General features: G+C 54.9%; 6 protein-coding genes across 6 annotated transcripts; 2 read left to right on the top strand and 4 right to left on the bottom strand.

Annotated features, from left to right (window-relative positions):
- Positions 1-32: 32 nt before the first annotated feature.
- L226DRAFT_609019 (uncharacterized protein) lies at positions 33-1,531 on the bottom strand. Its single transcript, XM_067686003.1, has 5 exons — positions 1,332-1,531; positions 1,088-1,263; positions 771-1,037; positions 640-719; positions 33-580 (listed from the first exon to the last, which is right to left on the bottom strand). The coding sequence occupies exons 1-5, from the start codon at positions 1,513-1,515 to the stop codon at positions 112-114; spliced, it is 1,176 nt and encodes a 391-aa protein (XP_067540619.1). The 5' UTR covers positions 1,516-1,531; the 3' UTR covers positions 33-111.
- Positions 1,532-1,647: 116 nt separating this feature from the next.
- L226DRAFT_530241 (uncharacterized protein) lies at positions 1,648-3,722 on the top strand. The gene is made up of 5 exons (XM_067679800.1): positions 1,648-2,155; positions 2,447-2,577; positions 2,632-2,781; positions 2,838-3,347; positions 3,406-3,722. The coding sequence occupies exons 1-5, from the start codon at positions 1,720-1,722 to the stop codon at positions 3,604-3,606; spliced, it is 1,428 nt and encodes a 475-aa protein (XP_067540618.1). The 5' UTR covers positions 1,648-1,719; the 3' UTR covers positions 3,607-3,722.
- A 71-nt stretch (positions 3,723-3,793) lies between these two features.
- On the bottom strand, positions 3,794-4,959 carry L226DRAFT_189158 (uncharacterized protein). Its single transcript, XM_067672754.1, has 4 exons — positions 4,804-4,959; positions 4,598-4,704; positions 3,874-4,533; positions 3,794-3,822 (listed from the first exon to the last, which is right to left on the bottom strand). The coding sequence occupies exons 1-3, from the start codon at positions 4,842-4,844 to the stop codon at positions 4,097-4,099; spliced, it is 585 nt and encodes a 194-aa protein (XP_067540617.1). The 5' UTR covers positions 4,845-4,959; the 3' UTR covers positions 3,794-3,822; positions 3,874-4,096.
- Positions 4,960-5,665: 706 nt separating this feature from the next.
- L226DRAFT_530239 (Gaa1-domain-containing protein) lies at positions 5,666-8,173 on the bottom strand. Its single transcript, XM_067679799.1, has 10 exons — positions 7,937-8,173; positions 7,780-7,882; positions 7,620-7,714; positions 7,479-7,563; positions 7,260-7,425; positions 7,105-7,206; positions 6,951-7,052; positions 6,558-6,900; positions 6,158-6,506; positions 5,666-6,106 (listed from the first exon to the last, which is right to left on the bottom strand). The coding sequence occupies exons 1-10, from the start codon at positions 8,056-8,058 to the stop codon at positions 5,687-5,689; spliced, it is 1,887 nt and encodes a 628-aa protein (XP_067540616.1). The 5' UTR covers positions 8,059-8,173; the 3' UTR covers positions 5,666-5,686.
- A 176-nt stretch (positions 8,174-8,349) lies between these two features.
- Positions 8,350-9,503, top strand: L226DRAFT_519622 (small nuclear ribonucleoprotein; the record flags this gene model as incomplete). The annotated part of the gene is made up of 6 exons (XM_067678590.1): positions 8,350-8,388; positions 8,444-8,560; positions 8,616-8,837; positions 8,897-9,040; positions 9,090-9,221; positions 9,282-9,503. The coding sequence occupies 6 exons, from the start codon at positions 8,350-8,352 to the stop codon at positions 9,501-9,503; spliced, it is 876 nt and encodes a 291-aa protein (XP_067540615.1).
- Positions 9,504-9,966: 463 nt separating this feature from the next.
- L226DRAFT_557339 (uncharacterized protein) lies at positions 9,967-12,344 on the bottom strand (the record flags this gene model as incomplete). Its single annotated transcript, XM_067683169.1, has 3 exons — positions 11,560-12,344; positions 10,200-11,497; positions 9,967-10,170 (listed from the first exon to the last, which is right to left on the bottom strand). Exons 1-3 carry the CDS (start codon positions 12,326-12,328, stop codon positions 9,967-9,969), a joined length of 2,271 nt encoding a protein of 756 aa, XP_067540614.1. The 5' UTR covers positions 12,329-12,344.
- Positions 12,345-12,423: the final 79 nt, after the last annotated feature.

The following is a 12,423-nucleotide window of genomic DNA, read 5'->3' as shown; positions in this document are numbered from 1 at the left end:
TCCTCAGGATATGCACTTTGTCGGCTTCACAGCGTCTGGTTGCGGGATGTTTCCATTGACTAGGAACGTTTGCGAGGTCATGCTACTGCAGCGAGCGATCCCTGGTGACCCTCACTCTTCCTCCCCATCATCCCCATCCTCCACCCTGCCAACCAACTCCGCGGGAGGAAGCCCTGCGGGCACGCCATTTGAGCCTTGAGGGATGAGGACGATAATGGTCGCGAAGTGTAGGTACGCCGCGGCAGCAAGCACCGACGCGCCAAAGAACCCCCAACGCCATAGCTTATAGCGCCATTCAATCTTGTTTGCCTCTGGAGAGCCAGACATTGAGAGCGACGCTCTGCGCGGTGCTGGAGTGCGCGGCCATGGGAGCATGTAGCGGAGAGAAGACGTCCAGCTTTTCTGCACCACAGCGGGGAGAAGAGAGCGGTCGGGCAGGGCAGACGAAAACACCGCATCGCAATGGGCGACAAGACGGGGATAGGTCTCCTTAAGGACGGAAACGACCAATGGGTCAGGGAACTGAATGGACGTAAGGACGTAGGTGTGTGCAGCGAAAATCACGTCTAGAGTCGTCGGTCTGCAGGGTAGAAGGTGAGCAGGTCCACGCACAGTGGATATGTTGGTGAGAAAGCGCACCTCTCAGCCCCAGTAAAGAACGGCGCATCATAGAGCAGTCTATCGTAGACGTCAAACAAGGCACGGACCTTCTCGACAACCTGCTGTCAAGGTGAGCACTCAGTCACATACGAGTGCCAATACTTGCGCACCTTTTCGCGTTCAAGCGCAGACTTGAACTTGTGAGGTTCGTTATCAGGTTGCGCACGCTTCTTCTTCCTACCCAACACTCTGCTCGGCTCCTCGAGTTCGTCTTCAACCTCCGGGACGTGCCAAAGCTCAGCAGCCTCCAGTCGATGCTTGTATGATGACCGGATGCGCGAGGGAACATAATAGCATTGTGGTACGGGAAGCATGGAGACCAAAGCAGGTCTAGTCACGGCCGACCAGTTTTCTTGCAGGGAGTACAGCATGTGGTTCTGAGACTAGAGGTCGGTGATGGAATATCAATATCTAAGCATGGACTCACAATTAGATCACCATAGGCCGACTCTACATGCGCAACGCGCGCTGTTAGCTGTGCAGCTTGTACGCTGTTAAGGCCAATGTCCAAGTTGTTCGCATTGGCGAGTTTCCGAACATATGAGACTATGGACCCAAACCCGGAAACATGGTGTAAGCCGTGCATGAGGAACGGCAGTTGTCCTGCGTGTAGCAAAGAGCTGGTATGAGCGTCGCTTTGAGTGCGAGACGCGACCTCAAGAGAAGCATACCGCTAGGAGACAAGTCCGGGTTGGCACAGTACGAGATGGAGAACTGGCCGGGGATAGTGAGCTGGAGGTAGAGGAGTGCCGCTACGGAGGAAGCATCAAAGGACAGCAGGTGGCCATGACTGGGCCATATGTGGAGGTTGACGGTGCGGTGGCCAAGCAGCGGAGACAAGTTCGCCTTGCTCATCCTCCCAGACGAACGCAAGAGCAAGCTGGCTCACCGGATCGAGCCGCCGACGCGATCCGTGACGCGTCTGGCGTGACCAGCGTGTCGGTCACAGTCACCCGGCCCGGGGAGCGCCTCTGTCAGCGCCGCTCTTGTCTTCCGCCACATTCACCGTCATTCCGTGATTCACCTCGACCAAGTACATTGCACTCCATTCTCTGCACAATGGCCGACCTCGACGAGGACTTGATTGTCGTTGACGACATTGACGACAATGATGCCTTCCAGCCATCGCACAGGGCGGCCGCTAGCCAGGCACCACAACGCAGTCTCCCTCCCCGCGCATCCCGACTTGCTGCTAGTCGAAGACAGAGCACACCTCCATACATAGACCCTTCTGAAGGCCGTACAACACGTTCATCAGCAAGAGGGCCCAAGATACAACCCAAGTTAAAGCTGAAGTTGAGCGAGAAGGCTGCTGCGCAGGCTCCGGGGATGTCATTTCTTGGCGCATACGACCGGGAGCTCGACTCGGACGATGAGGACTTGGTGTTCGAGGAGCAGTTCATCCTCCGGATGCCCCCAGGAGAGGACTGTGAGAGACTACGGAAGATGGTGCAGGCCAGGGAGATTAATGATGACGTATGGTTCAAGTTCAAGGGTGAGTCCTGTCATTGTGAGGATGGCGAGTAAATCGCGTGGTCGTGATGTAGCGCACTTCCAGAGTAACTACTCCGGTGGTTGCTCAAGCTTGTATGTAGATTGTCCAGCTTCTGTCTTCAGGAGCAGGTTGGATTGCGTGCTTTCCAGTCTGCTTCTGCGGACAGATTCTGCCACACATGCTTTGACGACGTGGTCAAGCCCGTCGTTCGACCTCCAATATATCTCATGTAGAGCACCCACACCCTCATATATTCGATCTCTGTCTGTGTGCTAATATACTCTCGGTTAGATTCTAGACGGGCTGTATTCCACATAGGCAATAATACGTATTCTTCGAAGCTTGTGGACCTTCCATGCATCATTGAGTCGCAGAAGACATTGGACAACAAGCAGATGTTCAAAGTAGCGGATATATGCCAGGTACGTTCTGTCCTGTCTTCCCCTGCCGTGGCCGTCCTCACCCTCCGTCCGTAGATGCTTCTTGTCGAAGATAAAATTCCTAGCGAGGATGCCCTCTCGAACCGCGGCAGCTTCAATATTGACGAGTTCATCTATCCACACGGCATAACTCCTCCGCTCAAGCATGTCAGGAAACGCCGCTTTCGTAAACGAGTCAACCGCAGGGTTCGTTGGTCACGTTCTGTGTAGCCTGCCTTTCTCCAATATTCATCCCCCTGTAGACCATTGAGACTGTTGAGCAGGAAGTAGAACGACTTCTTGAGGCCGACGCAATGGCCGCGGACGTGAAGTACGATGTCCTCGAGAACGTCAACCCCGACCTTTCGGACTCTGAATTCATTAACATTGAGGTTAGCGAAGAACAAGGGTTGGACGCACCCACTCCTGGTTTCGACGCGCCAACCCCTGCGGCAGATGCTGGTGGGGACGAGGACGAAGACGAGGGAGCAGGCGCTGCCGCGCGCGAAGAGGACGAAGAACCCGAGGGAGACATCGATGAAGAGCTCGCGGCAGAACTCGACCTCGCGCTTGGCGACGAAGATGGCGGTGCGGACGCCGACGAAGATGAGGACGAGGAAGAGGATGAGGAAGACGAGAGTGACGAGGACGATGATGATGACGACGAGATGGTACAGGCACGCAAGCTCCTGAACGAGGAGATTCGTGATCTGGAGGCGGCCGTTAACAAGAAGCAGACTGAGATTGCGAGCTCAGCAAACCCGCTCATCAAGGTACGTCTCAAGTTTCGTCTCTTGTCATTGAATCGTGCGGCTGATATGTGCGATATAGCGTCGTTTCGAGGATGCGCTCAAGAAGCTCCAGGCAGACCTGGACACGAAGATGGCGCAGCGCGACGAGATGAAGGAGCAGTCACGCCTTCGGAAGGAAGGCATTGTTCCTGGTGGAGCTGCTGCTGGAGGAAATGATTCGGGGGCAGACGAGGACGATGATCTCTTCGGTGAAGGTCCTGACGGGATGGACATCGGCTAATTTGGACATATTGTACTATCGACTATTTTGTAGGCTTAGCAGTCATGGAATCGCATATGAATGTAGGAGTATCGTCCATACTCCGCAGGCCAGCCGGTCTTATGTCAAGCCAATGACTTCACCTGGTATAGGGACTCGAAGTGGTGAGGATTCTCGCTTCAACAAGAGGGATTGCTCCAGTGCGTCCCTCTGCCGCTGAAGTTGTGCCATCACAGCCTGTATTCATACATTCAGAATTTGTGCGCGTTCAAATGATAGGTGACTCACGTCAAGACGAACAAGTTCCTCTTGCTTGATCTTGATGTTCTCCAAGTCGTTTGCATTCTGAGGATGTCCGGCACCACTTGCAGGGAGCGCCTCAACACCGATGTTTGCGGACTCCCACTTGACACCGCTGAACGAGGCAGGACAGTTCACAGGCGGGACCGCTGCATGCGGGTGGTCAGGATCCAAGTAGTCTAATGTTGGCTCCCGCGAGTCGCCGTGCCCGTTACATGATCCAATAACCTCCTGATGCGCCTGCTCTGCGACTGCCGAGAGAGGTGAAATAGTAGATCGGAGGGACGACTACCTGTGCGTCTTCCTGCGGAATATTCCAGTAGTCCAGTGTGGGCTCCCGAAAGTTGTTCCTCTCAGAAGGCCTAGCAGCGTTTTCTTCAGCCTCTGCGTCGGGACCCTCCTCCATGGGCCAATCCCGAGGCTTCGAGCCGACCTGTGCCCTGTAGGGGGACTGCGGCAGCAGTTGGTCGTCCTGTGGTCCTTGCTTTGCCACGCGTCGCGTCCTTGAGCTTGTATCATTCCCGCTGACCTCCAAGTCTGCCACGCCTCCACCCTTTGCCATGACATGTATCCTCTCGGAGCGTCTGGGTGGGTGTTCTGCCTTGCGACGCTTCTTGTTGTGTATCACGCCCAGATTATGCAAGGTGTCTATACCACTGTATCAGTACGACCGCGGCCAGACTCTCATCGCAACTGAAGTGATGGCAATCACCTTCTGGCCTGTAACGATACTGGAAGGTGACGAAGGGTATAGAGTCTTCATCCACTGCTGTGTCCATGAGAAGATACGGTTGGGAAGGCCGAGTGTCCTTTCCGAATCTGCACAGCGATATTAGTACATGTTTGATCGATGGCATCATAGTAGTCGGCGCGTTCGAAGTCCAAGTCGAGTGATGATTTGGCAGTGGACCGACTTACTGGCAATAATGGCCATGGTGCTTGTTATCCCGTTCATGCATGATGCTAGTACCAACGTCGGGGTTCTTTGGTTTCTTCCCAGTGGACTACTCGACCAGTGATAGGTTGGCGATCGCCGCGGCGGGAATTTTGGTAGGCATACAGGGTCACTTCAATCTCCCCGACCGCTGAGTTGGCACTGCCAGGTGCCACTACACTTTCATCATCTGTTCATGCAAGCAGTCAGGAAACCACGAGCGGAGACATCGGGCGGATGACGATACCGGTGACTGAGATATCTGCGAATCGATACTGCACAACCTCATTGCTCCCCACCTCGGCTCCGTCATCAATGCGATGGGCATGATCTGGTTCCACCAGCAGCAGACGATCGCCAGTCGGACGGCCATCTATCCACGTATACATTGCTATACCATCTTTTCTCTGCTTGCGATCCACGTGTAAGTAGATTTTGAAGACCTATTGGATTGGGAATCAGTAAGTATGACCATCATAGTACTACAGCGCGCTACCACATTACCTTGCCCGCCTCGCTCGCCACCCAGCATCTCACCAAAGGAAGCCTCACAGCCAACCCACCGTTCTTGAACACCCCATCGACTTCGTATTCTGTCAACTTCTTGTCTTCGCTTCGGAGAGACACAGAGGCGCCAGAGAATTTTGGCATCGATAGTCCCAGTGACAGAAATCAACGATTCGTGGTGAGCTCAGTGGGTGGAGGACACGGAGAACTTGCATTTTGTTGATCCCGCACTTCATTGACCTTCAAGCTTCAGAATCAATATTCAATTGCCACGAGGTTCTCGCGGAAGCACCAACCACGTGACCATCAGCCACGCACACCAAAACGCAACGTTGATGATAGGCATCTTGCAATAATTCATTAAGGCAAAGAGCAAGCCAGAGCAGCTTGCAGCACAAGCGGCGTGTATACTATACATATGAACGGCGCGAACCACACCTCGAGCACCTCCCAATTCCAGATCGCCTTGCGGGTCTCCTCCGGGCAGAGCACCAGCCAGCCCAGCGCGAGGACAGAGTAGAGAGCGTATTTGACAACACGCTTTGGTTGTGACGGTGAAGATGATGCGACGGTGAGAGGCAGGCCCATGAACACAGCAAGAGCGGCGGCGAGGGAGAAGTTCAGGACGGACGTGATGGAGATGACGGCCGAGGCGAAGCAGAGATTAAACGCCTTCAGGACGGTAGCGAGGGGTGCAGAAGGGGGTGCAGGGGAAGAAACGAGCTGGAGAGCAAGCACGGGCAAAATTGCAAACAGCAGGAAGATCACGGTCGAGGGTACCTGCGCCGACTGCTCAGTAGATGAGAGGATCTCCGGACGAAAACAACTCACTAATCCGCTGTTGAGTGCATAGAAGAGCAGAACACCTAGGAGATGCGTAGCTGCCATGATTGACACGGCTTGCAAGACCGGTCGAGGCCTCTGAACCCACGACGTGTGCGCAGATGCCTTCTCCGTCTTCTCATCACCTCCCAGTGGTGGCGGCGAAGCCAGCGTCCATCCGGCATTGACCCACTCTCCGAGTCCGCTGAAAAGCATCGCAGTACCAACGAGGATGACGCTAGGTAGGTAGCTACCGATCTTCATGAATGTGCCGGGGCCGACGAGGAGGAAGAAGAAGAAAGATGCGTGGAGGCGTTCTAGAAGGTTGTTCATCGTCCTGAGAGAGGACTCCAGTATTCTTTCACAACGTATCAGTACTGGATCATTATACGAAACGTGGCCTACTCACTTTCCTAGAGAATGGAAGCCATGCGGGCCCGTCGCAGGCACTGCGAAGACTGTGATCGCATCTATGCGGAATCGGTGCAACAGACCGTGCACGCCACTAGCTGCACCGCGGGCCTGGTAGTTCATGTGTCGGACTATGTTCCTCGCTCGAACGGCGTACTCTTGCACGTCAGCGTTGCTTTTGAGAGCTTCGGGAAGCCAGGCTGGTAATATGCTCGGTGTGTTGGGAGTATCCCTCGGATCGACGTGATCATGCACCAGAACGGGGACGCCTCCTGTATGCCGTGCAATTAGAGACACTGAGTTGAGCAGATCTTGGTTTGGCAGGCGGCCATTGAGGCCTTCTGCTAATCCGGTCAGCTGTGGCCAAGAGGATTCACCGGTGGTGACGCACCGAAGAAGATACCCAAGTGAGAGAAGGAGTGACCCGGATAGTCCACGTTGATAGCAGTCCATATGACGCCGGACGACAGTGTGAGTGGCTCCGCATGCAAGTCTACAGGCTACATGTCAGCTCCGAGTGAAGTATGGGGAGTCAGCGCACATACTTGGCTGTGCGGCACCATGATAAGTTGTGATCCAGGCTTGCATACCGTCCAAGTAGCCATCACTGATGACGAACACAAGGTCTTTCGCCCATAGTGAGTACTCTGAAAGTCAGATGTTAGCCGAAGAAAGCTTTTCGCCGTACTTTTCTACTGACTTTTTAAGTACTGAGCAAGAGATATGACCGTGGCCACGCCTCTCAAATTCAGCGTCCCGTCCCCTTCGCCTGTTCGACTCAACCATGAAGCACTGATGACGATAGCTTCAGCTCCAGATGCACGTGGAGACTGCATCACGGCATATGCATTAGTCCCCTCCAGGACCTGAGTGCTATCTATGAAAGGACGTTCAACAGGGTATAGTGAAAGGGACGCACCCCGTCGACCGTGTCAAAGGAATAGTGTTGTATGCGCGCAGGGATCCCAATCTTCTCAAACTCGCCAACGGCGTAGTTCGCTATCCTGTGATGGTTGATGTTGTACGTGAATGGAACAACAAGTGTGGATGAGCTACGTACTCATTACTGGTCGCATTTTGATCCCGCAACCGTTCCAAGTCTTCAAGTACTCTGTCAGCGCGGTGCACGTCATTCCAGCTCCAATATGTGTGCACCTGAGTCGGGTGGCAGCAAAAAAGTGAGTACACGCGTGTAGTAGCTTCAGATCAATGGTGCGCACCTGCCCAGGCTGAAGCGCATTCTCGTCAATATATGTCCGTTGTCCAAATTGTGAAGAGGGTATAGCAAGCAGCCAGAGGTATCCAACTGTGAATAGGACGATCCTAATGCGTACAAAGTCCAGAAGTCTGCTTTTCATGGGGTATACAATGTCCTACCTGATGTATGGTAGCCCTTGCCATGCTTTATTCGCAAGTGCCTGTCTCCTGCGGATCCTGGCAGCGTTGGGGTCTCCTCCACCTCGTAGTCGTCGCCGAATGGCTGGAATAGCGCGAAGCATAATATCAAGAGCAGCTGGCGTGCAAAGCGAGCGATATCAGTAATGCATATGACTCTGTGGAGGGGCAGGTGTTCTGTCCAGTGTCCTGCCAGAGCCTTGTCAGCGAGCGTACAGTTGGTACTTACGAGCTCGCAGTCCGTTGCATGCGGAGCGCCCGTTGGGACCGGCGCTTGAGGGAGGGCAAACACTAACAAACGGCGCGAACACCGCGACTGCCTCAGCTTACCTGACTGCTTACTGCTACCACCTAACATCGCTATCCTTCAAACCTCGCCATTCGTTGTTGACAAGATGGGTCGTCTTGCTGAGATGCAGAGGAAGCTCCTGGAGGTGAGTAGTATACCCGCAGCTCGGTGAGGAGGTGCTGAACTTGTGTCACTACCAGCAAATGATGGGTCCAGAAGCCATGGGTGTTTCCAACGCGAACCTCCACTGGTCGGACGAGAAAGTGTGCAGGAACTTCTTGTGTGGGACGTGCCCCCACACCCTTTTTACCAACACAGTACGTTCTATCATGCTCCCACTGACACTGTAGCCACCAACACTACCCCGGACAGAAAATGGATCTCGGTGCATGTCCCAAGTCCCACACGGAGCGACTGAAGACCGAGTTCCTCGCTGCAAGAGAGGCCAACCCGAGTGACCCTATTTTCGCACGCTTCCAGACCGAGTACGAGTCCAACATCTTCGCCTTTGTGGATGAGTGTGACAGGAGGATTCGGGCGGCACACCGGAGGTTGGAGAAGACTCCTGAGGAGAACGCAAAGACTACGAACTTGGTGCGTATCGTGTATCTTGAACTATTGAGATGCTGACTTACGTGCTGGAACTCGCGTAGATGAGGGAAATCGCGGAAATTGAGCTCGCCATCCAGGGTGGTACGGAGAAGATCGAGACGCTCGGTGAGCAGGGTAAGGTGGATGAGTCCATGCGCGAGATGGCTGCTATTGAGGCGTTGAAGAGTGAGAAGGCGGACAAGGAGGTGTGTCATCTGCTGCCTTTGCTATGTCTCTATGCTGACCATCTCGTAGCGCGAGCTCCAACAACTGACGGACACCTCCGGAGCGTCCGGTCACCAAAAGCTGCGTGTCTGCGACGTTTGCGGCGCGTATCTGTCGGTGCTTGACTCTGATCGTCGCCTTGCTGATCACTTCGGAGGCAAGGTGAGCCACCTTCCCTCCAAGTATTGTGGTCTAGTGACGCTAACTGTGCTGTGCCTCCAGATGCACCTGGGCTACCACGAGCTGCGGAACATGTTGATCAAGTTCAAGGAGGACCGGGATAAGCGCAAGATGGGTCCTCCTTCGGGTGCGCCTGCTGGAGCAGGTGCACCCCCAACGCCCGGCCGCGGTGGCGAGCGCGACTACCGTTCGTCTCGCGACGACTACCGCGATCGCGAGCGCGACCGTGGCTACGAGAGACACTCTCGTGGGGGTTATGAGTGAGCGTTGACGTTGTTGTGGTGGTGTGTGATGTGATGACTGACGACGTGCGATGCTTGCTGCAGTGACAGACGGAGAGAGCGTTCCCGTTCGCCTGGTAGACGGAGGTACTAAAGGTAATGCGTATTGACACCGTTCTTGTCATCGTTTTCTGCTTCCGGTTCGAGTCTTTGTGTTGTGTCTGTTATCGCTAGTGTACAATAATCATACCGGTTCTCTCATACCTCCGCCGACTGCATTCCCCAACCAGCACTATCCTTGATATTCATGCCACAGCGAGGGATTTGAAAGCAGTGTGATATCGATCCATGTGCAACGTTATACAAAATTGTGTTCTCTGTCATGTTGATGCTACGAACCTGCGCTTCAACCCTTCCAATCGAACCCCTTGTTCACGGTCGGCGTCCTGCCTTTCATAGTTGGCCCTGACCTGCTAATTGATTTTGCAGGGACATTCCCGCTCTTCTTAGCTTCTTCCGCAAGACCTATGCTCCTGCGACTCGTGACTGGGGTTGGCGCAGAGACACGTCGCATCAAGTTCGTTGCCTGCACTGTCGAACTTGCGTCCGAGCCTGAGAGCGAATGCTTCCGTTTCGATCTTGGCGATAAGGTCTCCCGCGACACGGCAAGGGTGGTCTGCTTCGGCTTCGCGGAGATGCGAGGCTGAGGCCTGTGTGCAGACAGAGGCTTCCTGTTGACGGGCCAGTCGGGGACTGTTAGCGTTGTGATAGGCTTCAGCTTCTTCCCGGACGGGTGCGGCAAGCCTGACGGGTCTGGTAGTGGTTTGGGTACTGGTGGGGCGCGGGAGGGAGTTCCCTTTGGAGTAGATGGACGCGTGTTGTTTGTACGGGGAGCCTTCTTCCCCGGGGAAGGGGCGTCGCTCCTGACTGCCACTGCTGTACGAGCCTCGGAGCGAGGACGGGAAGCCGGTTGCGATTTGCAAGCAGCTTTCGCCTTGTCGACAGCTACAGATTCAAGTGGGCCAGCGGGCTGCATGTTCAATTTGGGAGCTTTCCTGCTCTGTGCTCCGGGATGCCGCACGAACGGATTCCGCCTGACTGGTAAGTTGGCGTTGCTCGAGAGTTGAGCAGTACTGGAAGCGTTGGACTGGCAGTCCGCGGCGCGCTTCTTCACCATGCTGAACATGCTCTGGATGCTCGAGAGAGCATGCATGCTTTTCCGCGCCTTGTCCGCAGGAGCAATGTCCTCCACGCATCTGCGCTTGGAAGGAGGGTCCGATGATGTGAAGGACGATGCGTTGGACGGAGCCATCGTCAAGGGCACCCTGACGGCGCTGGACGGCTTCGTAGGAGGACAGGAAGGTAGCGAGTTCCATGGCGGGGGTGTACGGAAGAGCATCAGGGGATCTGGCGGCCCTTGTGACGTCGACTCCGATGGCAGGACACTAATGCCTCTGCCAGGCAGATCTGAAAGGGAAATGGCGCGCCGTGGCCCGGAGGAGGCGTAGAACCTGTTCACCGAGCGCTGTTTCCTGTATAGCGTGAGCTCTTCCTCCGCGATCTCGTCCATCCACGTGTTCGGGATGGGCTCTGGTTCTGGAGTCGATCCGACTTCGTCCTCGTCCTCGTCCTCCACGTACATCTCGTCGATATTTCCCGAGATCTGTGGTATCTCGTACAAATATCCTCCGTGGGGAGGGGACTCGTATCTCGGTTTCGGCAGCTCATAGGGGAGGAAGACGTCTCGTCCGTGATGGGCACCTTGTAGCTCGGCATGCCGCTTGTCTGGCCCTTCGAAGCCCCACAGGTTACTTGGGAGGCGGTATGAAGGGATCGGATTAAGTTTGTGGGTGAGCGAGTCGACGCTGAGTACATAGGGCGCAGGGTGGGAGAAGAGTGTGCGTGGTTTCTTCGTTAAGGCGGCCAAGTGCCCCAAGACTTCAGAGAGTGCACCCGGCTGGAACAGCTTCTTGTCAGAGGAGGACGAGAATCCAAACGTCTGATGTCGCGATGGTAGGCAGACCGTCCCGCGCAAGTCTAGGATGATGCTGAAGTCAACACCACGAAGTGGAGAGAAATCGATGCCGCGAACCACCCACCAATGACGCTCAATAGAGGAAAGTGAGACAGGCAATCAAAGACCTCGTCGTCAATATTGATACAGTCCTTGAGGTATAAAACCCGTAGACCCCAAGGTCCACGGCGCTCTGGGCACTGCCCACCATCGCCATCAGTCCAGGAAAGGCTCTTCGCGAGGCGTTGCATACCCCATGTTCCAAGGGCCGTCACGCTAGCGTCAAGGGCGGAAAGGGTGTGGAGATGACGCAGCTCAAGCACAGTGTCATCCGTGAGCTCCCTGCACTTGGCGAGGGAGAGGACGGTGACGAGAGAGAAGTTGTTCGTGCTGGGGATGGCCTGTAAGAGGGGCAGGTAGGCATCGGAAAGAGGTAGATTGTACTCGCGGAAGACCGCCGGAAGACCTTCGTAGATTTGAACTATAACGGCCCACAGACGCGGGTCCACGACACGTAGGTCAAAGTCTGCGTGATGAGCGGAGAATGGGCGATATGTAGGTATGAGAGCCTGCAGGATGTCGAAGTCATGTCCGTCCGTAGGCCGTTCATAAATGAGTCTTCCCGGTCCTAGAGCGTGTATCTGGTCTGGATATTCTAGCATAGATTTGATGCAGAAGTAGACAAGAGGCGGGATGTAGGAGAGGGTATCATTAGTCTCTTGCGGTGATTGGTAGTATGGAGCCTGTGTTGAAGAAGGGGCAGAGGCTAGCTGGTACTGTAGAATGCTTGTGCATGCACCGTCTGAAGCCAGAGCGGCCTTGGGGGCCCAGAGCACGATCGGCGGAAGGCTCATGTCGGCCTTCCCATTTATGAAGTGGGCAAGAGGAACAAACGCGAGCCTCAGCCACGACGCGTTCAGCTGTGACGAACGCGACCCGTCACGAATGA

This window comes from Lentinus tigrinus (assembly GCF_003813185.1).
Source record: "Lentinus tigrinus ALCF2SS1-7 unplaced genomic scaffold L226scaffold_3, whole genome shotgun sequence".
Lineage (NCBI taxonomy): Eukaryota > Fungi > Basidiomycota > Agaricomycetes > Polyporales > Polyporaceae > Lentinus > Lentinus tigrinus.
The sequence above is the reverse complement of the archived record's forward strand: the minus strand, read 5'-3'. Positions and strand labels throughout refer to the sequence as shown.